Consider the following 24,189-nt stretch of genomic DNA (forward strand, 5'->3'; position numbering starts at 1 on the left):
TAAGATGGATAGACAGCCTAGGGGATGGCCTGATGGGGGCAGGGTATGCAGGTTATTTTCCTTGCTCTGAACATGAGTGTCATCTCTGCACAGGGTTCCTGGATGCCTACTACAGGTCATACCTTTCCCAAAGCAACTTGGGATGACCTCAGGGACCACAGGCACCAATAAGCTGACCCTTAACAAATATATCCTCTTCAGTAGGAAAGGATGGGGGGGGGTAGGAGCAAGGTCTTTGCAGTGAGGACACCTTTAAATATTTTAAGGGCTCTGGCACGTCACCGTCCTGCCTGACGGTGACCAGCCATCCTTGTCTGTTGAACTAGTATCTTGGGCATTTACTAAAAAGTGTCGCCTTTCCACACCCAAGAGGGAGACAGGTGCTTGTCATGGGCCCCACCCACAGGCATAAGCAGAGATAGGGAAGGATAATGACCCAGTCCCCAACTTTCCCACCTAGAGTGAGGCTCAGGACAAAAGAGCTGCCCTCTGCCTGCCTCTTCCTTTTGTGGTCCAGCCTCTACCACAACAGCTGTGCCATACAAAACTTTCTCTGCTATCTGAGACCTAACACAGCCTAAGAACAACAATCAGAATGAGTGCTCCACTTATTCTGAGTGCCACCCACCGTAGTCTTTGTACTGGTCCTATGGTTGGGGCACGGGGCAGGGAATACTAGGGACTCTTGTAAGGAGGAGGGCAAAGCCTCGTAGGCAGGAAGTCCCTGTGACAGAAAGCAGAGTGCATACCTGGCTCAGGGGACCAAGTCAAAGTCACAAGTCTGGAACTTGCAGGATCCAGAAAGCAGGCATGTGAGTTTGTACATGCAAGTATATGTATGTGCATGCTACATGTATGTGTTAAAACTGCAGATTGTCTGCCCAAGGATATCCCATGAGCCTCCTGTGCAGCTGAAGCGCCAGAACTGCCCTACAAGGCTTGCTGTCCCATTGCTGTTAGGACTACTTTTACCACCTGGGTGGGGGCAGGCAGCGCTCAGGAGCCAGACTGAATCTCCAGGCCCCAGGAGACATGGGCTCCTGGGTCTCTAGCCAGACTCTGGAAGGATCTCTGCCCTGTCTACCTGTTTCAGACTAGAAAACAGAGAATGAAGAAAGAAGGACAGATGGAGACTATTTCTCAGGAGGATTTTTGTAAGAAAGGAACTGTAGAGCCTTTCCTGCCCCTTCTGCCCCAGGGCAGGCCCGACTTCTGCATACCCTGAATTTCTCCTGTGCACCCAGCTTCCTCTTCCACACCGTGCCTTTCTCTAGCCACCGAGCGACGTCTAGCAACTGCAGCTGATCCAGACTCATATCACTGATGTTTTAATAATGAGAATGCCTTGGGCCACACCTGCCATGCATTACTTATGAAAAATGAAAATCGAAACAAACTAACACAATAACTCGAACATCACACAAGTGAATACAGGACGGAGCACACACAAGTCACAGGACACTTCTGCCACGTCCTACAGCTTGGTGTCCAAGCGATGCGGAAATAGCTGCCGGTCAAGTTGTGAAAGTCGGTTCAGTCTGTCCTACATGGTGGCAACCTGCAGGGAAACCACTGCCATTTATGGCTGTTTGAAGCAAACTCCCTCCTGTCAGCCATGATTCCCTGAGCTGTCACAAGGCAGATATTCCTCAATGATCATGAGACATGGAATAGTCTGGACATCTTGGTCCAGGGATGGAGAACCTAGACACGCAGCAGAGGTTCTGCCTCCTGTAGAATTGACAACTGCAGTCTGACACCTACACAAGGGGCCACAGCTCTGTTCCTAGCCTAGGGATTCTAGGCCATCGGTGCCACTGGCTGCTCAGGGCCCCTTGCTTCTAAAGTTCTGGTTCCTTCAAAAACAAGGTCATCATAGAAAGCTACTGCCCAGAGATGGCCTGGGGCTTTGGACATAGCCACAGTCACCTGCATGAATCAAGCTAGGTATTTGCACAGGTCTCAGGCTGCACCATGGTCATCTTGGTGACCTGAGTGGATCCTGTTCGGAAGCAACAGCTTACATAGCAGGGGCAGAGCTGGGTGGTGAATCTATACAGGACTGCAATGGGCAGGAACAAGAGTGCATGGCCATTCCTATACCAAACCTCCTGGCAATGTTTGCATCTGGAGAATATGTCCCAAAGGAAACCTTTCAATGAGACTGGAACACCGGCCATGTGTGGTAGGCAGTGACACATGTCTTGCCTAAGCTATCATGGCCTGGCAAATCCTCTCTGCCTTACAGGCGATTCACCTGGCAAAGGTCTGTAATAGTCCCTTATACGTGGGCCTTCAGGAGATGTGCTAAGAGCTCTTCTAATCCTACACCAGATACAGTTTCCCTGGCTACTCTTCCAACTACAGTAATCCCTGCCTATGAGACTCCTGCCACCCACCAGAAGAGGTTTCAGAGTAGATGACCAAAAGACAGACAGGGGACCATGGAGATGGCACTATTAGCAAAGGGCTTTGCAAGCACAGGACCTGAGTTTAGTCCCCAGAACCCACATTCTAGTGGAAAATGTGAAGGCAGAAAACAGGTAGATCCCTGGGGCTCCCTGGCAAGCAAGCTCCAGGCCAGCAAGAGACCCTTCCCCCAGTCTCTCTCTGTCTCTCTCTGTCTCTCTCTCTCTCTCTCTGTCTCTCCCTCCCTCCCTCCCTCCCTCCCTCCCTCCCTCCCTCCCTCCCTCTCTCCCTCTCTCCCACACCACTAGCACCACCACACCACAGCCTTGTCTCCCAGCAGGGTCATCCTCAGACAGAGACTTCGCTCCACAGGCAACCCCAGCTGTAACTACCAACAACTCCCCACCACTTTCCTCAGATGAAAGCACGTGAGCAGAAACATGACGGCTTCATCTGTGGTCACTGGGTCATGTGGCCTTGGACACTTCCTCCCAGCCTGGGCTCTTAGCAAGATGGGAAGTCTTAAACTTCAGACTGGTGAAGGCTGCAGAGGCAGAACACTCCCAGACTTGACTGAGAACAATGAGAGCGGACACAGCCTACTCACTGTCCTGGGGACATAAAGTTACATTTTGATTATTCTGAGACTGGCAACAATTACGTCTAGATGGTTACACTTAAAGAGCCTGAGCTCAAAGCCTCAAAGATTGATGTCATCTTGCTCTCCCCAAGAAGGAGGAAGTGCACGAGTTCCGCTTTCTTTACAGAGTGCTCAAAGGAAATTCAAAGGCCAGCATCCCCCATACTGACAGAGCTTCGCTTTCACAGCCTCCTTGAAAGTCCTAACTGAAACACCAGGCTAACTTTCCAGGGAGAAGTAAAGGAGGCAAGGCCCATTCTCCAAGTATCAAACTGTGAATGGACATGAGGAACCAGCATCTCAGCCACCCTGTACCACTGCAGAGGCATGAGGAGAGTGAATAGAGAATTCTATACAAACCTCCCAGGTCTTATATGTGGCACCCATAACCTCAAAGGCCCTAGAAGACATTCCTATTCTCTAGGGCCAAGAGTTCTCAGGCTCTGGAGAACCCTGAAGCCCTGCACTGTATCCTTCCAAAGAGGGTTGGGTTTAATCCTGCTCTGGAGCCCCTACTGTCCCCATATTGCATAGAGCACATTCAAAGGCTGACTTCACAGAAGAACTAAGAGTCAGGAGCATCACAGAGGTAGCACTTGAGGGTCAGGCTTTAGGGTCAGCTCATCTTGAGTGTCTGTGCTGGTTTTATCAGTTAGCATCTGGGCATGTTCATAAAGGACCTCCTTGGTGTTGTCAGTGATGAGGTGGTTGTGTGGAGACCTGACACGGCCCAGGGCTTCTTTACCTGCCAAGCCTCCCTAAGATGTGGTTGGGGTGACAGACATTTCTTCCCAGTTCCAAACTAGCCCTCCCTCCCTCCTACTCCAAGTCTCCGGGGATATCCGGGGTCTATAGCATAGCAGGAAGATGGGTATGGCATGCCTATCTGGTGAGTTTGGTGGCATGCTCCCTGAACTGGGCCAATCACAAAGCTCTTGAGAACACAAAGTGCATGACCCACCTGTGACAACCTCCTTTTTTCCTACCCAAGCCTCTGCCTGGACACCTTGTCTGTGCCTGTCACCTGCTGGCTGGGCCTAGCAATCTATGTGAGTTATCTGCACCAGGCACTAACTTTTCCCAGTTAGTAAGCTTCACTTAATACCTACCTATCTTTGAACACTACACACTGTGGCCACTGATTTACTCGCCCTTCTGTGCTCTAGCGAATGTCAGGGCCTTCCTTGACACTAGCTTGCAACCAATCTACAATCATCATGGACACAAGATGCCCAGAGCCCAGAGACATGGATGTTCTTGGCAGATGTCAAAGATATGGGCAGGCCAATTTGGCCAACAGAGCCTTGAGGTGGGCCATCACCCTTAAAGACTTGAGACTAGATATTTCACTGACGCTGTGCCCTCCCCAGGCTACAAGAACACTGGATTCACTGAACAGCTGTCCAACTCGAAAATCCCCTGATGAGAGAGGTAGACACGTGTGGAGAAAGATAAGAGCTGGATTTATTGTGACCCATCTACAGGCGTATTTTATCTTATTCCCACTCAGGATAAACTCTGAGCTATGCTGATAACCTCAAATGCAAGAGGACTTGTTAGACCTTTTGAAGCTAACACTTGTACGTATCATCAAAGCCACTGGTATCATCAAGTCATCCAAAACCTTGCATCATCACAGCCAAAACCTGAAAGAAACAAGGTCTGACCTAAACTAATTTGAAAGCAGTGCCCGTTTCTTATCATATGAACCAAGCCGCTCTCTGAGTCAAAGCTGTTTGCCTAGTCTGCCCCACCCCTTGGGAATTCTATTCTTTAGAAAGCAATGGCCACACACATCACAACCTAACTCAGAAAATGTGTCTTGGTGTCATGGACACACTTAGTTAAAATGCTTCTGCTAGCCCCAAACCAGTTCCTCTTTGTCCGAATTCCTCATGTAACTCTGCCTTTTTATAGGCAAGTACAGAGATCATACAGGCTGAGGACATTAAGAACCTGTCTTAGAAGGAAAGAAAATGCTACTGTGCAGAGCTGACCCAACCTCTGATACACAACACAGGTGCTCTGTGAAGTTTTGGCTCAGAATGGAATGGATATGCAAACAGTCATTTAAACTCCAGTTCCTTTGAGTTAGTACTAAAGTCCTCTAAAGAGGCTGTGGGTGTAGCATGTTGGTGAAACGCCTGCTGATTATGTTACCATGAGGACCTGAGCTTGGATCCCCAGATGTCACATAAAAGCTGGGTGCTGCAGAACACATCTGTAACCACAGCACTGTGGGTGGGAAAAAGCGAAGCCTTGAAGCTCCTCTGCTCACCAGCCTCTACAGGTCAGTGTGCTTCATATTTTATAAAGGATGCTGTCTCAAGAAAAGAAGGCAGAGAGGAATAGAGAAGACACCCAAGGTTGACCTATGACCTCCATGTGTGCGCGAATGTACACACACACACACACATACACACACACACACACGCACAACCCCACACAATTCCCTAAAAACTACATCCAGGAACAATCTACTGCAAACTGTCATCTCCAGACTCATGTGCTCTGACATGCACCCTCCCCACACACCAACAGGTGCCAGCACGCTGTTCCACACTGTCCACTCCTTACCCAAGCTCAGCAAGGTACATATAAGGTGGCTCTTCCTGCACAGAAGGTATCCACCAGTGTTATCACCATCAATGAGGCTCAAGCAAGCAAGTTCCCTCAACTTCTGTGCCAGTTTCCCACAGCAGCTAAAGCCTGCGTCTAAAACAGTGAAAGCCCTTCTGCTGTTCTTATTGGCTTCACAAATATAATCTCATCAGTTGTAGCAAGAGTTCAGTGCCATTCTTTGATCTGTCCCATGGAGCTGACTGGAGTGTCCTGAACAGGAGAGGGAGTGGGTACCACGGAAAAGAACAAACAAGATCCCGAAAGTGAAATGGCCCCAGAACAATAGGAATCCCTCAGGAAGACACTACAATGTGTTCTTTCCAGCAGGAGGGAACAAAAATCCTGGAAGAGGCCCGGGGTCCGGGCTGGGTGGTAGAGGCAGATTCATGCTGTGGGAATTCTCCAGCCCAAATCTGGAGAGCATGTGGGAACATGGCCTTCCAGGGTGCCTCCAAGTCCCTGCCGCCTGCCGCTTGTCTACTCAGAGCATCTGTGAGGAGGGAGTCTAGCTTCTTCACAGTGATGGCTAAAGCAATCCACATCACATCTCCATGAGAGAGAGCTTTCAGCTGCCTAGAGCAGCCATTAGTGAGTTTATGGAAACCCATTCAAAGGGACCAGGAAACATATTTCGAGGTGAACCAAAACAGTGGGAAAAGGTGAACTTCAACCCCCAGGATGGGGTGGTGTTTGTTTGTGTAAGCCCTTAGGAATGTCATGGCATCACAAAACCCCAGGGGCTCTGAGACCATGAGATAAAAGACCATGGGATCACAGGCCACTGGGCCACAGTCAGTGCTCCTAAGTAGAGGAAAAAAACAGTAACGGCTTTCCAGGGCCTGTGCCACTGGCAGGCTGGGATGAGCAGATAGCCAGCTATGGGCCACCAGGAATACCCAATGCAGTGAGGACACCTTTGTCTCTGTGAAGATCAAAACACACACACACACACACACCCAAAAACAAACAAACAAACAAACAAACAAACAAAAAATCACTACCACCATCACCACCAACAATGACAAAAAACAAAGAAAGGAAGAAGAAAAGGAAAATGGTGGATTTTATGTTTGAAGACATTTTGTCATTTCCTTGAGAAAATAATATAGGCAGTCAGATATTATTCTGTGTCCCCAATGTTCTAATTTGGACTCTTAGCCCCAGAATCTCAGAGGGTGACTGATCTAGAGAAAGTACCTTGAAAGGTGACCAAGTTGATGTCAATTGCATGAGCCCAGATCCAGATCTGAGGTGCTTACAGGAAGGAAGGGCTGTGGCCCACAGTGGGGTGATGGTTAGAGCTAGTCAGGGTACCCTGGAGGAGGAACCAGCCACCTTCAGCTTGGGCTTCCAGCCCCTGCGCTGAGAGAGAATGTGTCCCTGGTGTAAAAGCCTGCAGTTCCTGTCACCAGATCCACATACCACGCATGTGCACATCTGCTCTTAACTTTTAAAAAGCTTTTACCTCTAGGGCTCCAGATATATTTTAGCTACATTACCCTTCCCTAGATCTCAGGAGTCCCATCCTGTCTGTGAGCAACAATGATCTTCGATGACCATATACTGCAAATTAAAACCACGATGCTGATGACCGAGCGCAAGGGGACAGTGTTGAGACATTCTCGGTTTCAGTTAAATAAGTCTTATTGACAGTATGGCTTTATGGATTTTGGGTTCCTGTCTTTGAGATAAATTTTGTTCCTGACATGGGCCTCCTGGGACAGGTGGAAGGACACAGGGTAGAATGACAGAGGTCTGTGTGCAGCAAGACAGGAAACAGCTCTGTTCCACACCCCTGCCCTCAGTCTCTCTGTCCAAGACAGGCTCCTAGAACTTAGCAACTCGCTTGGACCTTCCCCTTGCTGCAACTCACAGAAAAGTTCAGCAGTGCTGTCCCCAGCTGGCCACTCCACCTCCCAGAGTGGCCCTGCAAGACATGGCCATGAGGCTGCACTGTGTGGGGATAATGGCTCCATAGTCACTGTCTAAATCTAGAGGTCAGGGTGCCAAATACCCGGTGGTGATGCCTCAAGTGGGCATGAAAGGGGATGGGAAGGAGGCAAAAGAGAAGCAGCAGGCCTTAGACTGTGTGTGCTACACGACGGTCCCTGAGAGTCACAGGTGCCTCAGATCGTGGAAGCGTCATTACTGATTTCATATGCACACTCAATGGCCTGAGTGAATGTTGTCACACCTCAACTGAAAATCCTGGAGCAGGGAGCAGCCCGCCAGGTGTCACAGCTGACAGAAAAGCTGTTTAGTTAAAAATAAAAGCACTGAGCTGGTTCAATGGACTCGGTGAATTGCAAGCAGCCCTGCATCCCATTAAAAAGAGAAAAACCAACAACTTAAGACCAGAGGTTTGTTTGTAACAAGCTCTCACTCCCTGTTAGCAGACAGCCAGTAAGAGTGTGCTGCTCTCCCGGGAGGCTGACTATGCTGTTGGTAGAACACTGGTGAGCTGGCTGCTCTGGGGGACTGTGGAGCTGAGGGGCCCATCTGCCCCAGCGTGGTGATAGCGATTAAGGCATAGAAAGGAAGTGGGCGAGCAGCAGGCAGAACGTACACAGGAGGATAGCTGCCTCACTCAACTTATTACCAACACAACTGTGCACGGGTGAGGAGCCTCACTGTAAGCAGAGATACAGAGCAGCACAGAATTCATGTGCCGAGACCCTGACACCTGTGAACGTGGCCTCCAAAAAGTAAGGGTCCCCCAATCTAGTTCAAGGCATCCTCAGAAGAGGAACAGGCAGGCAGAGACAGCTGTCATCAGAAGAGGAGACAGAGGGGACTGGCATAATGCTACAAGTCCCAGCATACCATCAGAGAGAAGCCAGGGCAGGCTCTTCTCTACCCCAGCCACACCCCTACCGTATGCCCAACTCCAGTTGGCGGCTGCTTACCTCATGTATGACGTCGGGGATAGAGACTTGGGCTTTGCCCACTGATACGAGGCCTGTGGCACCGACAGATACTGCTCGCAAAAGGCACCCTTCCGAAGGTGCTGGAAGGTGAACTCCTCAGGTGGGAAGTCAGAAGTGGGTGGAGTGGTGCCCAGGTCTTCCCCAGCCGGCTCTACCTTGAGGGCCACGGAGGGTGTGTGCTCCAGTGCTGTCTTTCGAGACTTGATAGGGACCCCATCACCCAGGTCCAGAGTGCTATCAGTGGTCAGGGCGTTGATGGCAGCCACAATGGCAGAGCTGGTATACTGGGTGGTGTTACCAAGCCAGGTGTCTTCGGTCACACTGACCCGAGGGGAGCCATGGGGGGATGGTGTGGGTGAGTGGTGGGGGGAGCAAGATGGCTGCCGGCCATTGAGACTGTACTTGCGCTTGTTGCAGGGGGATGTGGGCCGGGAGCTGCGGGCACCAAGCCAGCTCTCCTCGGTGATGCTTGCCCGTGGAGAGGTGGATGGGGAGTGCCTTGGTGATCCCAGCAGGTGGCAGGCACCCAGGCTTCGGGGAAAACTCTCCTCTGGGTCCGTGGTCTTGGGAGACACGCAGGGTGACTGCCATGGAGAGGTCTGTGGGGATGCATATGGGTAGGAGTAGTTGGACTCATAGGACGATGCCTCAGAGTTGCAGCTCCTGGAGGACAGGCTGCTGGCTGGGCTCAGGCAGGAGGGGTCTCTGTAGGCTTCCAGACTGGGCAGGTGCAGGGTTGCTGTAGATGGTGACCGTTTGCAGCTAGGAAGTACATCTTCTACCTCCACATCATGGAAAAACTGGCTGCTGCCATGGTGAAGGCCCAGGTAGGAAGTGATCTCGATTCTTGGACTCTCCAGAGTGGGGGCCCCATTGGGTCTGGTGTTTCCAGAGGACAGGAAGTATCCCGAAGGCCCACTGTCCACAGCCCCTCCATAACTCGAGGGATGATTTGCTGAAGGGACAGCTGAGATGCCCGAGGTGGACGTCTGGAGGTCATGGCATGCTGCTGGCAAGGCAGGGTGTGCTGTGGGGAGGGGCAGAGTTGAGGTGACGCTAGGGGGCGCATAACTGTAGTGTTCTGGAAGAAAACAAGAAAGACAGATGTGAGGCCAGTGAGCAGGAGGCACATACTCACAAAGGCAGTGAATCCAAGGCCTGGTGCCAGCCCCAGGGACTCCGGGCCTAGGTATAGCCTCTCGGAATGTCCTGAGGTCAGACTGTTGCAAGGCCTCCTGCTAGACCATAGACCTTACTGTATACCAGCAGGACAGCATTCCTCAGCCAGAAGTCCCCGGCCTAATGTCACATGGCTGACTCTCCCTTCTCTCTCTCTCTCTCTCTCTCTCTCTCTCTCTGCCTCCCTCCCTTCTTCCCTCCTTTCCTCCCTCTCTCTGGCATATATCACATGTTAACACAAATTTTGATCTATCCATCTCTCTGACCCACAGAAGTCAGTTTCCACAGTGGTGAGAAACGTGCCTGCCCGGTGGTTCACGGCTGTCTGCAGAGCCTCAGACAATGACAGGCACAACAGAGCTCAGTACTTCGGCAATTCTAGCATTTCAAAGGCTGAGAGAGGCAGGGGTATTTCAAATTCCACGTCACATGTTCATTTTGTTTCATGAGTAGACAGACTAGCGCCTGAATGGCAGGTGATGAATCGACAGTGGCAGAAGGAAGGACAGACAGCAGCTGGACAGATCGTGAAGGGAGGGAGGAAGAGAGGCGGTGTATCAGCAGAGGGAGGTGCTTCAGACTTAGGGACCCAGGTGTTTAAATAGGTTTTTAGAAGCAAATGACTGTCAAGCAAGCCAAATGTTTGGCTTCAAAGGACACACCCAAAGGAAGGATGACAAACGTGGATTCCAGTGCCACTCTTATGGCTACCTGAGGCTGGCTGTTATCTGGAAATCTACCTTCTAGAACTTCTAGAACACATGCTTCTAAGGCACACCTAGCTCTCACAATCACTGTGTGCTAATTATACTCTGGCAAGCATTTTTTAAAAATCATTGTTATAATTAGTACTCAACAGGAAAGCCATACTTCTGGATTTCTTATCAGAAAGGCTCTCCACATCGAAGGGCCCATTTACATGTGTCTAGAGACAAGCATTTCTAGGTCTCTGAATAATGGAACTAAGCCTGAGGAGGCCCTAGATCCACCCAGGCTTCAGTGCCCGGCAGGGAGATACTGTGTTCAAGGACAGCCCTGCTCTCTGCTGAGCCCTGGCTCAGAAACCAACAAGGGAAAACCCCAGAAATGTTAGGGTCTCAAAGCATCAGCCAAACCCTAAGATAGTTTGTAGGGGAGCAGGCCAGGCCTCAGGTCGGTTAGGAAGTTTCCACCATTGCTCACTCCCAGTCTTCTACCATCAATGGGCAGACAGCTCACAAGCCCTTGGGCACAACAGCCTCTTTATGAGGTGACAAGAGTCCCACTCCAGTGTCCAGTGAGAGGACATCTGTAGTCCTCAATCCCTGGGTCACAGAGACTGTCTGGAAAGGCCAGAGCTGAGACAAAGAGAACAGGGAGAGCTAGAGGAATCAGAAGCAACCCATAGCAGGAACCTACGTCTGCCCAGTGGATCCTGCAGCCAAGGCTGTGGTTGGAGGGTCCTTGTCATACAAAAGCACCGCCCCCCAGTCCAAACTCCGAATCTCAAGAGGCTGGAGCCTAACACTGAAATGACACTGCTCTAAATTACTCTAAAGCCACTTTCTAGAGAAAGTAATACTTCTGAAGAGACAGGATTCGTGGCTGGTGGCATCTGGGACTTACTAGAAGCTTTTGTGGAGTTCCTAAGCCAAGGCTGTTTGTTGCTATAAGCACTGGACAAGTGTCAGAATTGTCCACTGCCAGTAACCTCCCTTCATGTCCAGCTATGTAGCCCAGTCTTGGACAGCAGACACAGGCCACCCCTGGTACGCCAAAATCCGGCCCCAGGGAACAGACCGTCGGAGGTACAAACTGTCCATAGTACATAATAAGAAATCACACTCATCCCAAAGAACCCAGCTGGTAAAGATATGAAACAGGTTCAAGGGGAAAAGCCTAAAGACCAAAGTTTGGTTGGTGAGACCAATATATGATCTGGCTCCTCCGTGAGGTCACCAACAGAAAAGTATGGAACAGGTTACCAGGGACTCGTATTCAGGAGCAGCACTGCCAGATGCCTATGTCCAGAGTGTCTGCTCTGCTGTTCTCACCAAAGGCTGTCTAAACATTCATTTTGGCAAAAGAAGGTGGGGCAAGAAGAGAGAAGGAAGGGAGGGGGAGAGAGAGAGAGAGAGAGAGAGAGAGAGAGGAGGAGAAAAGAAGGAGGAAGAGATGGAGAAGGAAGAGAGGAGAGGGTTTTCTATGCATCCTATGTTTTTCTGTCCCATACAGACACAAAGAAAGACATTGCAGAAGAAATCTCCCTCAGCTGGCCCAGCACTTCCCAATCTAGAACTTTCTATGGAATAGCACAATCAATGTTCCATGGCCCAGAAGATGTGGCCAGGATCTGCCCATCTTCGTGTAAGAAATCAGGTCTTAACTAGTCAATCAAAGCCAGTAATGTAAGGTGAGAACCCCCCAAAAGTCACTGCGTTATTGCTAGTTAGAGTATTGATAAAAGAGAGGAAGAACTACAGACTAATAGTGTAGGAGTTTTAAGAATTGATTCCAACATTACTTTCATTGATGTTGGAGTCTCACAGTCTTGGAAGAAGGCCTGTGTCTTTGCTCAGCCTCACCTCTGAACTTGGACTTCTGTCTTGGTGCTGCCTGAGGTACCACCCCCTCTGAAGCATGCCTCTGTCAGGAAGTAGCTCTTGCTACTCACATATCCAGCCAGGCCCCTTCAGAAATTCATACACTCACTGCCACCCACAGATGGGTGAGTCCTGCTCATCACCTAAAGGGCCCCCTCAGGATTACATCATCTGTGCTCTACTCTCCAGCCTACTGGGCCTCGACACCATCGTGGTTCAGAAGGGTTTGATACCCAAGTCCAGGGCACAGTCTCCAGCAGATATGGGACACAGCACAGCAATTCAAACTTCTGCCAGAGGCACCTAAACAAAGGTGCTCTAGGAACACGTCCTGAGGACAGTGGCAGCCACACTCATGTGACTGCCATGGGTTTCCCAGACAGCAGCCAGGTGAGATAGCCTCAGAGGCCCCAGCCCTGAGCAGGCAGCTAATCTGCTTGGGAAGTCAAGTCTTGCCAATGTTATATGCTGTCCTATGTTTCTGTAGCTCAATAATATAACACTGGGAAAGAACGGGCGTTCAAGTTTGGAAAGATGGCTTAGCGGTTAGGAACACTCTTTGCTCTTGTAGAAGACCCGGATTCAATTCTCGGCACTCACATGATGGTTTACAACCATCTGTAACTCTAGTATCAGGGGGATCTTTTTCTGACCTTTGCAGGCATCAAAGCACACGTGTGATGTATATCTACACGTATAGGCAAAACACTCACACATAAAATAAATACATCTTTTTAAAAAATGTTTTCATCTTAAGAGAACCCAACTCCAGAAGAAAAGGAAGTTCGAGGCTAAGGCTGATGGGAAACATGGGTATCACAGCAGCAGTGCACACACTGGGAAAGCTGGGCCCAGTGCCTGCCCAGATCTCCAGATGCTGAAGACCCAAACCAGTCCTGCTCCGCCTTGAGCTGCCAGATCCCAAAGGAGGCACACCTGCAGCTGGGCAGGGCCTGGCTCCTGTGTTCTCTACCTCCCAAGTGAACGAATCCTATTTAATCCAGTCCAGGGCTGGCCCCACAGCTGACCACCTTCTTTTGGAGGGAAGGGAAAATTGGAAGAATTCTCTAGAAAGTCCTAGCAACAAGCCAAGTTAAGTCCTGCCTTGACACCCCTGCAGTGTTTAGGCCAAGGTTTCAGCTGCCTGGGGTACAGGAAGATTCCAGAAAAAAAATGGGTGGGTGGCAGGCAGGGGGCAGAGGGCAGAGGACGTGGCAAATTTCTACTTGTCTCCCTGGGGCTGTCTTAGCAACAGGGTGTCTGAGGCCCAGAGAAAGAGGAAGAAGGCTTCTTCTCACTCTGTGTCTGGCCAGATGCAGAAGAGGAAGTTGTGGAAAAGACACCACGTGGGCCCCAGGACATTACAAAAGTGGCCTTTACTTTAACCAAAAAGTCTGAATAAAATATGATTCAACAGGGCAAAGAAAAATCCATAAGCCATTTATTAAAAAGCAGAAATGGGGTTTGGGATACAGCTCAGTTAGTAAGTACCCGACTTGGCTTCAAGGAGCCTTGGGTTCAAAGCCTAGCACTGAATAGGTGCACCTATGCACACCTACACCCATGAGCCCAGCACTCAGGAAGTAGAGGCAGCAGGATCATGAATTAGTAGCTATCCTGGTACACAGTGAGTTAGAGACTAGCCTAGGGTTACATGAGACTCTTTCTCAAAAATGACGTATTAAAAACAAAACCAATTAGTTCACGCATGGATTTCCTTGGTCAAACTCCAAAACAGAATCTTAGATGCCTATGACCGCTCTGTGAGAGCTGTCTACCCTCTCGTCAGAGACCTCCAGGGCATGAGTTCGGGCTGACTCCATAGCAGGCAGCTGAGTCCAGCTGAGCTCCCTCTTGCTACAAAGTCTGGACCTGTGGGGACAGGACTAGTCCTTCACATGCATCAACTTCCACTTCATCAAAGGGATCACTCTATCGGGAATGCCAGGCTTCCCAGTCCTGAGACACTGAGGCTGATTATGTAACATCAGATGCTGTCCCAAGGTCTGGCTTTTGCTGGGTGAGTGGACCAGTAAACTGAGGTGCAGGAGACCATGCAAGAAAAGCACAATCGAAAGCAAAGACCTCTCACTGCACACATTCTGTTATGTCATGTCATAAAGGCACAGCCACCCTGTGCAGGTGCCGCCATCCTTCCTCCTCTTCCTCTAAGCTCATTCCTCTCAATCACCCTGAGGCATTCAGTACTCCACACGAATGAGATGGGGTGCAGGCAACACTGAGCAAATCCAGAGCTCTCAGCACTGGCCAGCTCCCACCAGCCTCAGCAAACTCAGCAAGCTGGTATCACTTCAGCTGTACCAGGCAGGGCATTGTGTACTATGGCAGCACCTGGTCTATGTCCTCTTAAGACATGTGGAGAACGCCTGCTGCCCACCAGGTAATCTGTGGCCCCTGCTGGGAACTCCCTCTATAGATGCTCTAGTTTAGGGCACTTGGTATTTTACCTAGAGTGAAGACAATGTTGTGTGTCTGCCACGCCACGTGTATGTGACTCTCACATGTATGTGACCCTCTGCCATCAGCATGGCCTTCGGAGCCCCCACCCAAACTCATTGCTCACAAGCACAGAGCACAACCCGTCACAGCCAACTGTCACCTTTCATTTTAAGGAACACCCCCTTTAGCCTTTCCTGGGGCTGCACTGTGGGACCTGAAGCTAGAAATAGAACCAGGAAGATCCTGCCAGGCAGGTCCTGGCCTGCGATGCCTTGCCCACCCTGGTCTTTCTATATGCAATAGAGCCTGCAGGGTACCGGTGAGGCTGCAAGTCTCCACACTTAGGGATGAAACAAAAGAATAGAAAACAGTTCTGGGGCAGCATAGTTCTTGTGTTTACTCAGCACATTGTATGGGGCTCCCTAATGAGGACAGCATCGAGACTGGGTCAGTCCCGAGAAGTGACAGACAGCGACAGGTTCTCAATACTGTCATGCAACGATGTGCTGAAGGGAGATTTACAGGGCAGAGAGCTGGACTTTGCTGGAGCAACAGCAAATGTCACCCAAATGATCCGCAAATAAGCTCGCTACAGCATGCTTAAGGGTCCTGTGTCCAGCCTGGGTCCACGCCTTTCCTCGAAGACCTCCGACACTCCCCCAGGTGCATAGTAAAGCATCACTTTCTCTTGTTGTTTCTGAGGTGCTCCTGCTTAGCCCAGGGCTCCTTTTGAAAACCTGATACAGAGCTAGCATATCCTGCTCACACAGACAGGTTTGTCCTTGATTAAAACATCTTTAGAACTCAAGCTCTGTAAGGCCACTCCCGGCAAAGACTGAAGCCCTTTTCCAAAAACACCAAACCTTAGCATACTTGGGGGGCTCCTAGAGGCAAGACCCACCCTTCCTATGGATTCCTGTGGTGGGACTGACCAACCAACAAGGGGCTCCTCTACATCCTGCTGGAAAGAGAGAAGTTATGGCCCTTGGCAGAAAACACTTGAGAATAAAAGCTCTTCCGAATCCCATGCAGCAAAGCCCCCTTTCCACCGGTACACTGTTTAAGCCTGGAGCTGGTGGGCAGAGCTGTCTGGGCCCAGGGCCTTGGCCAGTTTCCTCTTGAGTTACCACGGAGACAGAACTAAGCGGTCAGGCCAAAATAACTTACAAAACAGGAGCCCTGGGGCGGGAAGCGGCACACCCGCCTCCCAGCTGACGAGTAAAGCAGCTATTTCCTGAGACCCAGAAGAGAGCCTAAGGCCCTGCCTTCTCCCCCAAAACTGACCCTGGCCCACTGTCTGGCAGGGTAGAGACAGAAGGATGTCTGAGCCTGGAAGAGAATATTACCCCAGTCTTGTTCTGACCCAGACTGCTTGCTTTAAAATATTCCCTTTCTGTTCTCCTCACAAATGACTACTGTATTTCTACCACTGGCACATGCTGTGCACTTTGGAAATAAAGCAGAAGACACAACCCCTTCCTCCTAAGAGCCTGGTAAGGACCAGTAAGCTGGGTAGGTGATAGGAGCAACAGAGGCCCTGCCCAGGCCCACTGCAGCCCAGCCTGTCTTCTATGGGCAAATGGGAGGAATTGTGTCCCTTTCATGGAGCATTGAGGAGGTAGGCTGTGCTCTGAGGTAGCCATGCCCTTTTATGATGTGGATTGGTGTGCTCGGTACAAGCTGCAAAACGCAAATATTACTCTGCAATTGATCTCAGAACTGTTCAGTCCTTCATGAATTTATGCTTAGACCCATTTCAGATAATGTGAATCTCCTGCTGTTCAGTGGGGAGCAGATAGTTTAGTAACTTCAGATGATGGTGTAGTATAAATAATGTAATTGGACAATTAATGAGATGTAAAAATGGTATTGGTAGGTAATAAGAGAAAAAAGTCAGAGTCAGTCACTGTTGTCTGTCTGTCTGTCTGTCGTCTATCTCTCTCAAAAATGAGAAGTGTAAGCTGTATTGTCCATGTCGAATGTTCGCTATTACCTTCTTTCAACACTATAAAAAGGAGAAAAAGTTCTTCCAAGGCTGCGCCCCTTGCCCAGGGCTCTCTCCAGTGGCCTACAACCTGCAAACTAGAAGTGCCAAGCTTAAGTGTAGCATCTTGGCTTCACTGAGGCAGTGACCCACAGTTCACAGGGACATCCACAGGCATGTCCCTGCAGCTCTATGCAGTTCCAGGGAACACTCACCCACCTATGTGCAGCTCTAGGGAGTTCCAGGGAGCACTCTGTTGTGGCCACACCTGCCCTGGGCCACAGTGAGACACAAGGCTTCACCTTTCTACTTGACCTACTTCAGAGCAAGCTCATCACAAGCATGTCTGAGAAGCATGGCTCCTCACATGTGTGACAGGAGGAGGCCACCTAAACCCATTTACTACCCAAAGTTCAAGAAGCTACCTGCTTCTCAGGCCAGAAGACAGCCTGGGGATCACCAGAGTCCCTACCAGCATCTACTTCGTGAATAACCATCCAAAATGACTTCCTGTGTGCCTTCCATGAATGGACCCAGTCGAATCTCAACTTGGACATTGTGACACTGTAAGAATGGCTGTGTCCAGCTATGAGTTGAAGACTCCAGGGGTGGGGGCTGGGGATTCTGAGATCCACTAATGGTCTACCTGAGCAAATGCAGCACCCTTCCCTCAAAGGTTCTCAGTGCTGTGTCTGTGGGAATGACGACCAAGTTTGCAGCTTCCCACTCTCTCCTCTCCTCAAGTACTCCACAGGCCACCAAGAGGTAACAAAGCATTTTGGATCTTTATGTCTGTTGCTAGTATTGGACCGGTAATCAGTTGTCCATTCAGAGTAAACAAGGGGGTACCGGAAGGCCCTAAGGCCCTACCTGAACAGCAGGTAGCTTGGAGAGCCCAGGAAGGCTCCAAGCTGTATCTCTCCCTAGAGAGACTGGAGCTAAAGGCATCATAAGGGAACCAGCAGCAAGCACAGTGGTACACACTCATCCAAATCCAACACGGACACTCTAAGGGGAAGTCAAGAGTAAGCTCTTCTCCCTGGAGCATGAGAATTCTGGAGAGAACTCAAAAATGTCTCCTGCACGGCCACAGCAGATAAGTCCAAATCCCCCAAAGCAGCAGGGCCATGAGATGTCAAGGGTCTCCACTTCTAGTCCCAGATCTCTTCCCAATGGTTGTCTCTCTTCCAGTCTTGCCTGCCTTGGATACCACTGACCCTAGAGCCCTGGGTCCTGAAGAAGAAAAATCTATCAGACAGGGGTCTTATCGGAGGACATATGACAGTTGCCAAGTTGGAACACTCGCCTTCAAAAGTGAACAAGATGTTTAACTTTTTAAAAAAAGGGTAGCGAGTGTCGTGGACTACCTGACACGCTCATTTCAGAGATGCTCTACAAGTGTCATGTCTGTTCTGTCCCCATGTGGCTGGGAAGCAGACCCCAAAGAAAGCATAGAACATTGGACGGGGGGGGGGGGGGGGGAGGCTGTGTGTAACTTGGAACAGAAAGTCAGGTGAAGAAAAGATCCAGACTGCCCAGGAGGGGGATCTGTGCAAGGAATGGGCTGTCACTGTTTAGGAGACTCAAGTTTGGGGAAACAGCACATTGATTGTTGACCTAGCTGTAAGCTTTACTTTTGGCAGAGAAGAGAAAATGAAAGACAGCGAAAGCTCTCAGGTTCTAGTTGCTGAGGTGTGGACTGGAAACCCAACTGGTGGAGCCTTCCTGCTGAGGGAGCTGCGGTGGCGGTCAGCACCGGGCCGCCCTCCTGGCTCCAGGTCCCCCGGGGCCAGGCGGTAGCAGCCGGGCTTTCAGAAAGGGCGGCTTCCGACCGCCCCCTGGCAGCACCGCTGACCATCTGTCCCCGGACTACGAGGTCCAAGTCCTGCGCCGGACACAGCCTCCCCTTGGGTAAGGGCCTCCTGGAAGGAGGGGGAGCCCTCTCCCGCGGCCCGGTGTTCCGATGCCAGGAAGTGCCCGGCGGGTGAGCGTGGCAGGCTCGCCCCACAGGTGGCCTCCCGCCTCCTCGCGGCCGGCGACAACTTGGTCCGCGTCGCTCCTGGCCGCGCAGGGCGGCGGCCTGGGGTCCCGGCTGGTGCCAGGTTGGGGCGGGCACCGGCGACCTCGGCAAACTCCGGCCCTCGGCGGGGTGCAGTCGCCCGCCGCCCCCCGCCGGACCCACCTGCGGCCGCGGCGCCCCCGCCGCTCTGATCGAACTCGAAGAGGAAATCGAAGTCGAACTCCGGGTCCTGCTCCAGCCCCGTCATGTCGGGGTCGCGCGGCACTGGTGCGCCCGGCGCTCGCGCGCGTCCCCGGCGTGACGCGGCCCCCGCCTCCTGTCCCCTCCCCTGTCCCCTCCCCGGCCTCCCGCCCCGGTCCCGCCCCTGTCCCCCCGGGTGTTTCCGGGTTTACATAAACAAGCGGCTCGCGGCCGCCGGCTTCCTAGTTTTAAATAAACTCCGCGCGCGAGCCCGAGCGCAGCCTGGGCTCCACTCGCGCCCGCAGGACCGCGCGGTCCACGCTCCACCCCCGGCCTTCAGCAGATGCCCGTTCCCACGCACGACCCCGCGCAGCCTCCCCGGGCCCCCGCCTCCCGTGGGACCTCGGTCTCCCTTAGGATACCCCCGCCCCGCAGGAACCCAGCGCCCTGCCAGCAGCCCAGGGTCCTCAACCTCGGCGCAGCCAGTGCCGCTAGAAGAGCGCAACAGCCTAGGCCGGGCCGCGCCGTCGCTCCCGGACGGAGCAGGGCTGAAGGGGGCTGGAGCTGCGTCCTGGACCGGCAGCCCAGCCTCCAGCCGGTCCCCTGGTTCTTGTTCAGCGTGGTGCGCAGTCCACAGCCGAAGGAGGTGCCCTGGGTCTTGATGTTTCCCTGCACCAGGAAAAAGACCAAAGCTACTGAATTATTTCAAAAGTTCGAAAAGAAAGGAAAAGGGAATATATATATATATATATATATATATATATATATATTTCCCCCCCCAAAACTTGGCCTCTCTTGGTCCATCTAAGGCTTACTCCAGATTGCTGCCTGAGGAAGCCCACCTTCAGGGAAGCATCTCAGAGCCCACCTCAGAGCGTTGCAACTTCAAGCAGTAAACGCTGGGCGTGTCATTTTCTAGCCCTGCTTTTACTAAAGAAATTACCTAAAAGGGACAGGGAAATGAGGGTGGAGTTTCCTGAGGGTCGCCTTCTCCTCTGTGCGGGTCAAACCCCAGAGCGCGGTTGCTTTGGAGCCATTCAAGGTTATAACCCACGGTGGCCACCTCACTCTGTGGGCTCCTAACTCAAAGCAAATCTTGTTTTCATGCACTAACGGCCTCATTAATCTTTCAGCTCCTAAAACACCACACACTCCTGTTTTAGTAGGGGTGATTTCAAAGCTCTCAGAGGCTGAGTGGGTGCTGGGTGGTACCCATTCAGACAGGGTACCATGCACATAGCAATCAGAAGGAAAAGGCTGGGCCTGCAGGGCCCCGTTCATCTTTTCCTGTTTCTCCCAGCTTTTTGTTCTAACTTTCCTGGTGTCTTGGCACCACATAAACCAACATCTGGAATATCAGGAAAATGGTGGCCAGGGCAGGAGAGGCCAGTATCAGAACCCAGCCCGGGAAGGAGGCAGGAAGGAAAGGAGGAGGGAGATTAGTGTCAGTATCTACCACCAGATGCAAGTGTCCCCTGTGTCCTCCTGCCCTGCAGCTCTGGGCTCTGGGGGATGGCTTTTTCCGGAGGCTAACTTGAGCATCACGTGGGCTACTACTTCTCCCAGGACCCTGTTTCAATGGCTGCTTTTCTCCCGTGATAAACTATAGTTCAGTCTGGCCTGATTTAGTTTCTAATAATAGTTCTCACTTTGAGATGCAAGTTGGAGCGTTGTTTTGTTTTACTTTTCTTTTTTGCTGACCTTCGGGGAAATGGAAGTTCTGTTTTCTGTGTTGAAACCTCGATCTCTCTTTATCCACCTTTTCCACAGTTACACACACAACAGCCTTTCTTGTCTACTTTTTGAAGAAAGCTTTTTGCTAAAGTTACAAAGCACCTGGCTTCCCCTGGCCATATGCCCCCAGATATTGGGGACACTAGGAAGGAAGTCACAAGGCCTTTCTCTCAGAGGCTGGCCTCCCTCCCTCCTTGTCTACTCCCTAACACAGGAGTCAGTCAACACAATTACTTATGAAATGCTACCCTGTGCCTCTGCCAGCCCCCTTGCCAGTCCTCTATATAGTATGAAGCTTGGCCTGCCAGTTCAGCAGACACTCCAGTTTTGATAGAAGTGTTTAGCTTGGACCACTTCCTCCCAACTGTGCAAGATGTTAATGGGCCAGCCCCAGTGTTGGGTGTGATGAAGCAGGGTGCGTGGCTGCAGCATTTTCTAATCTGGATTAGGAAACAATGCCATAAAGCTAAATAGCTGGAGAACAGGGCAAGCTTTGTTCAGCTCTGGAGAGCCTGTGGGGCATTGTGTGAGGCAACTCTGACTCTGTGGCTACCTACAGGCTTGTGTTTCTTGGAGTTCTTCAGAGCTGAGCAGCACAAGGCCTTCAAGAATGGTGAGGCACGATGTACTTCCATCCAAATGCCCATCAAGCTGGAAGGCCTCAGAGATGGTGTCCCGATCAAGACCTGCTTAAGAAGGACAGGGTGCTTCCTCATGGCATGCAGCAGTAGCTGCGGCATACAGTTCTTTTCCCCTGCATGAGTCTGAGACTGGGTCCTTGTTTCTAGTTAGCTCAGTTACATCCACACAGTCTCACAAAACATGACCAGTGTCATTCGGTCATAGGGCATTATTGCCTCCAGCCCACTGCTTCATCGGGGACACTGTCAAACTTCCTTTTCTAGGTAGGTTACACAAGAAATGATCACTGCCCTCTGTCTCTCTGCCCAATAGCTTTTCCCTTTGTACAAAAGAAAGAAAGAAGGAAAGAAAGACAAAAAGTTTTGTTTTGTGAACATGGGGTCTTACACTGTAGCCCAAGGCAGGCCTAGTTCTTGTTTTGTTGCCCAGGCTGGCTTCAAACTCATGACAATCCTCCTGTCTTAGTTTCTCAGGTGCTGAGATTACGCCTAGGATTACAAGGGTGAACCATCAAGATCAGCTCAGAAGACTTCTCGAGTAATGGAACAGTAACTCCATAAGTAAAGAGTGGAAGCTTTAAGGCCTCGAAGAAGAAGACAGCGAAGAAGAAAAGTGACTAACAGATGTGTCTGGAAGTAAATGTCAAGAAATTCACAGTCCAGACCACAACAAAAACACTGTAGCGTTCCTTGTGGCCTGAGCTCATCCTGAGAACACTTAGCAACATTTAGCCGTCTTTAAAATTGAAGTCGGTGGCAAGAAACAGTGTCTGCCCCTTTTGGTTCAAAGTTCATACAATACTTTCTACCCAGGACACCTGGGCTCTGAAAATCTGGATCCGTTTGTGCTGAGTTGATGGCTCTTGAGTCTAAAGATAAGCAAGGTGTCCAGGGCTGACTCTCTGGGAACTGCTGCCTCTGCCTGAGCCTCTCATCAGACTCTCACAGGAAGCTAAGGTTTCCTTCCAAGTGCTTGTCTACAGGATGGCTTCCCTTGTAAATAGGAGTGCCCCAGCCCCAGCAGGGGTCCAGCTGGCCTTCAGTAATTTTAAGTAACCTCTTTGGTGCCAAAAAGGAATTAGGAGACAGGGCTCCCAGGGTCCATTCTACACAGGTCAAGTTGTCCCCGTGCTAAAAAGCCAGCCACCCTTTAAAGGATGTTTCAAAGACACCTGCAGGAGTCTAAATGTTTTAGAAGTTATTTTGCTAGCTCTTTTGAGGGGACCTGAAGGGCCTTGCCTTGACAGAAGATCTCGGTCATGTCATTCTTGTGGCCCTGCCGGGTTAGGGCAGATCCCAGCGCATAGTCTTTACTTGGAAGAAGCAACTTTAAACCAGACAATCCTTCTGCCTTTCCCCAAGGCATTTTCTAAGGCAGAACTCCTGTCTGAACGCAACATTTGGCTACAAGCTTGAAAAGCATTTAGAAGCCTGGACAACTTGAGGCCAGTTGGCCAAGCCCTTACTTTTAGTGAGGGGCATCTAAGGCTCGACTCACTTGGGAGGATGCAGGACTCTTATACTTCTGGTCATGGGGTTGCTTGCCTTCATAAGGGTAGAGGCAGGGCCAACTCTGCTCTCCAAAGACGCCTCACTTCATCCTAGGGTGGTTTTTGTTTGTTTGTGTGTTCGTTTGTTTGTTTTCGGTTCTGACGTTCCCCGCCCCCACCGCGCCCCATCCTCAAATCTCACCCCGGTGAATCAAGTTTCCCCAGCTGGGATCTCCGAGACCCTAGCCAAAGCCAAGTTTGAGTACTCCGCGCTAGAGAAGAGGAGACACCTATTGGCAAGAAAGCGCGCTAGAAATCTGGGCTGCGCCGGGGAAACACCAGGGGGACACCCTTCACAGTGTGTGCCACGCTGTCCGGCCGGACGCCCGCGCCCCTCCCTGGACGCGCAGACCGGCCCGGGCAGCCTAGCCGGGGAGGAGGACTCGAGATGGGTGCGGGGCGCGGGGAGAGAGCACGAAGGACCAGGGCACGCGGGGGCGAAGGGAGGGGCACGGGGCTTACCTTCCTCGGCCGCCTTCATGGTGCCGCCGGCGGGCGGCGCGGGCCGCAAAGTTTCTCCGCTCCCGCAGACTGCGGCCGGAGGGCCGAGTGGAAACTTGGAAGGGACTGGAAAGCTGGTACTTGGCATCCACGCGGCGGTGGCGGCAGCGGCGAGCAGCAGGAGGAGGAGCGGGAGCTGGCGCCGCGAGCAGCTCCGGGCCGGCTCCCGAGTCCGACCTCTCCTTCGCCGACACGCGCCGGGCCGGGCTCAGCGCCGCGTGCCGCGGAGAGGTGACATGCGGGGTGTGTGCGCGCGTGGCAGGCCTGCCTGCGGCCGGGGAATCGCCGCAGGGGCAGAGGTGTGTGCGGCACCGGGGAGCTCGTGCCCCGCCGCTCGGATCCGCGCGGCGACTCTGCCGCCCAGTTCAGAGGCTCTCGGTCTCACTCTGACGCAGGGCCGGGCTCTGCCTTCTGCCTTTTTAAAGCTGGAAAACACCTCCCCCGGCTCCCGCCCGCCCGGCCGCTCCCGCGCCCCCTCCCTGCAGTGACATCACGCCCCTGCCCGCCCGAGCCGGCGCGGGGCCCGGGGGACAAGTCGCGGAGCGCCGCCCTCTGTGCGCAGCGGCTGCCGTTCGCTGGGCGAGCGGGGCGCCCTGGTTTGGACAGGGGTACCCTGGGGTGGACCAGCCGGGCGCATAGGGAGGGAAGGGACGCAGCGGGGGGTAAGAAGGACTCAAGGGACAGGAGGGACCTCCCAGCGGTTCGCAGAGGCACCTGGACGTGGGCAAAGGTGAACAAGAGGGAAGATGGGTAGCAAAGG

The 24,189-nt window shown here is 51.9% G+C and overlaps 1 protein-coding gene across 4 annotated transcripts in view; it reads right to left on the bottom strand.

Moving 5' to 3' along the window:
* Positions 1-23,820, bottom strand: part of Nfatc1 (nuclear factor of activated T cells 1) — a 105,768-nt gene extending 81,948 nt beyond the window's left edge. For 2 of the 4 annotated variants that reach the window (XM_028768976.1, XM_028768974.1), the window contains exons 1-2: positions 23,391-23,820; positions 8,578-9,679 (exon numbers count right to left, since the gene is read on the bottom strand). In XM_028768976.1, the coding sequence (XP_028624809.1) occupies positions 8,578-9,679; positions 23,391-23,517 (1,229 nt within the window). In that variant the 5' untranslated portion in view covers positions 23,518-23,820. Of the gene's footprint in view, positions 1-8,577; positions 9,680-18,985; positions 19,120-23,390 lie in introns of those variants that run through there. The other 2 variants (XM_028768977.1, XM_028768975.1) reach the window with 1 other exon arrangement.
* Positions 23,821-24,189: the final 369 nt, after the last annotated feature.

This window comes from Grammomys surdaster, unplaced genomic scaffold (assembly GCF_004785775.1).
Source record: "Grammomys surdaster isolate TR1022 unplaced genomic scaffold, NIH_TR_1.0 189, whole genome shotgun sequence".
Taxonomy (NCBI): Eukaryota; Metazoa; Chordata; class Mammalia; order Rodentia; family Muridae; genus Grammomys; species Grammomys surdaster.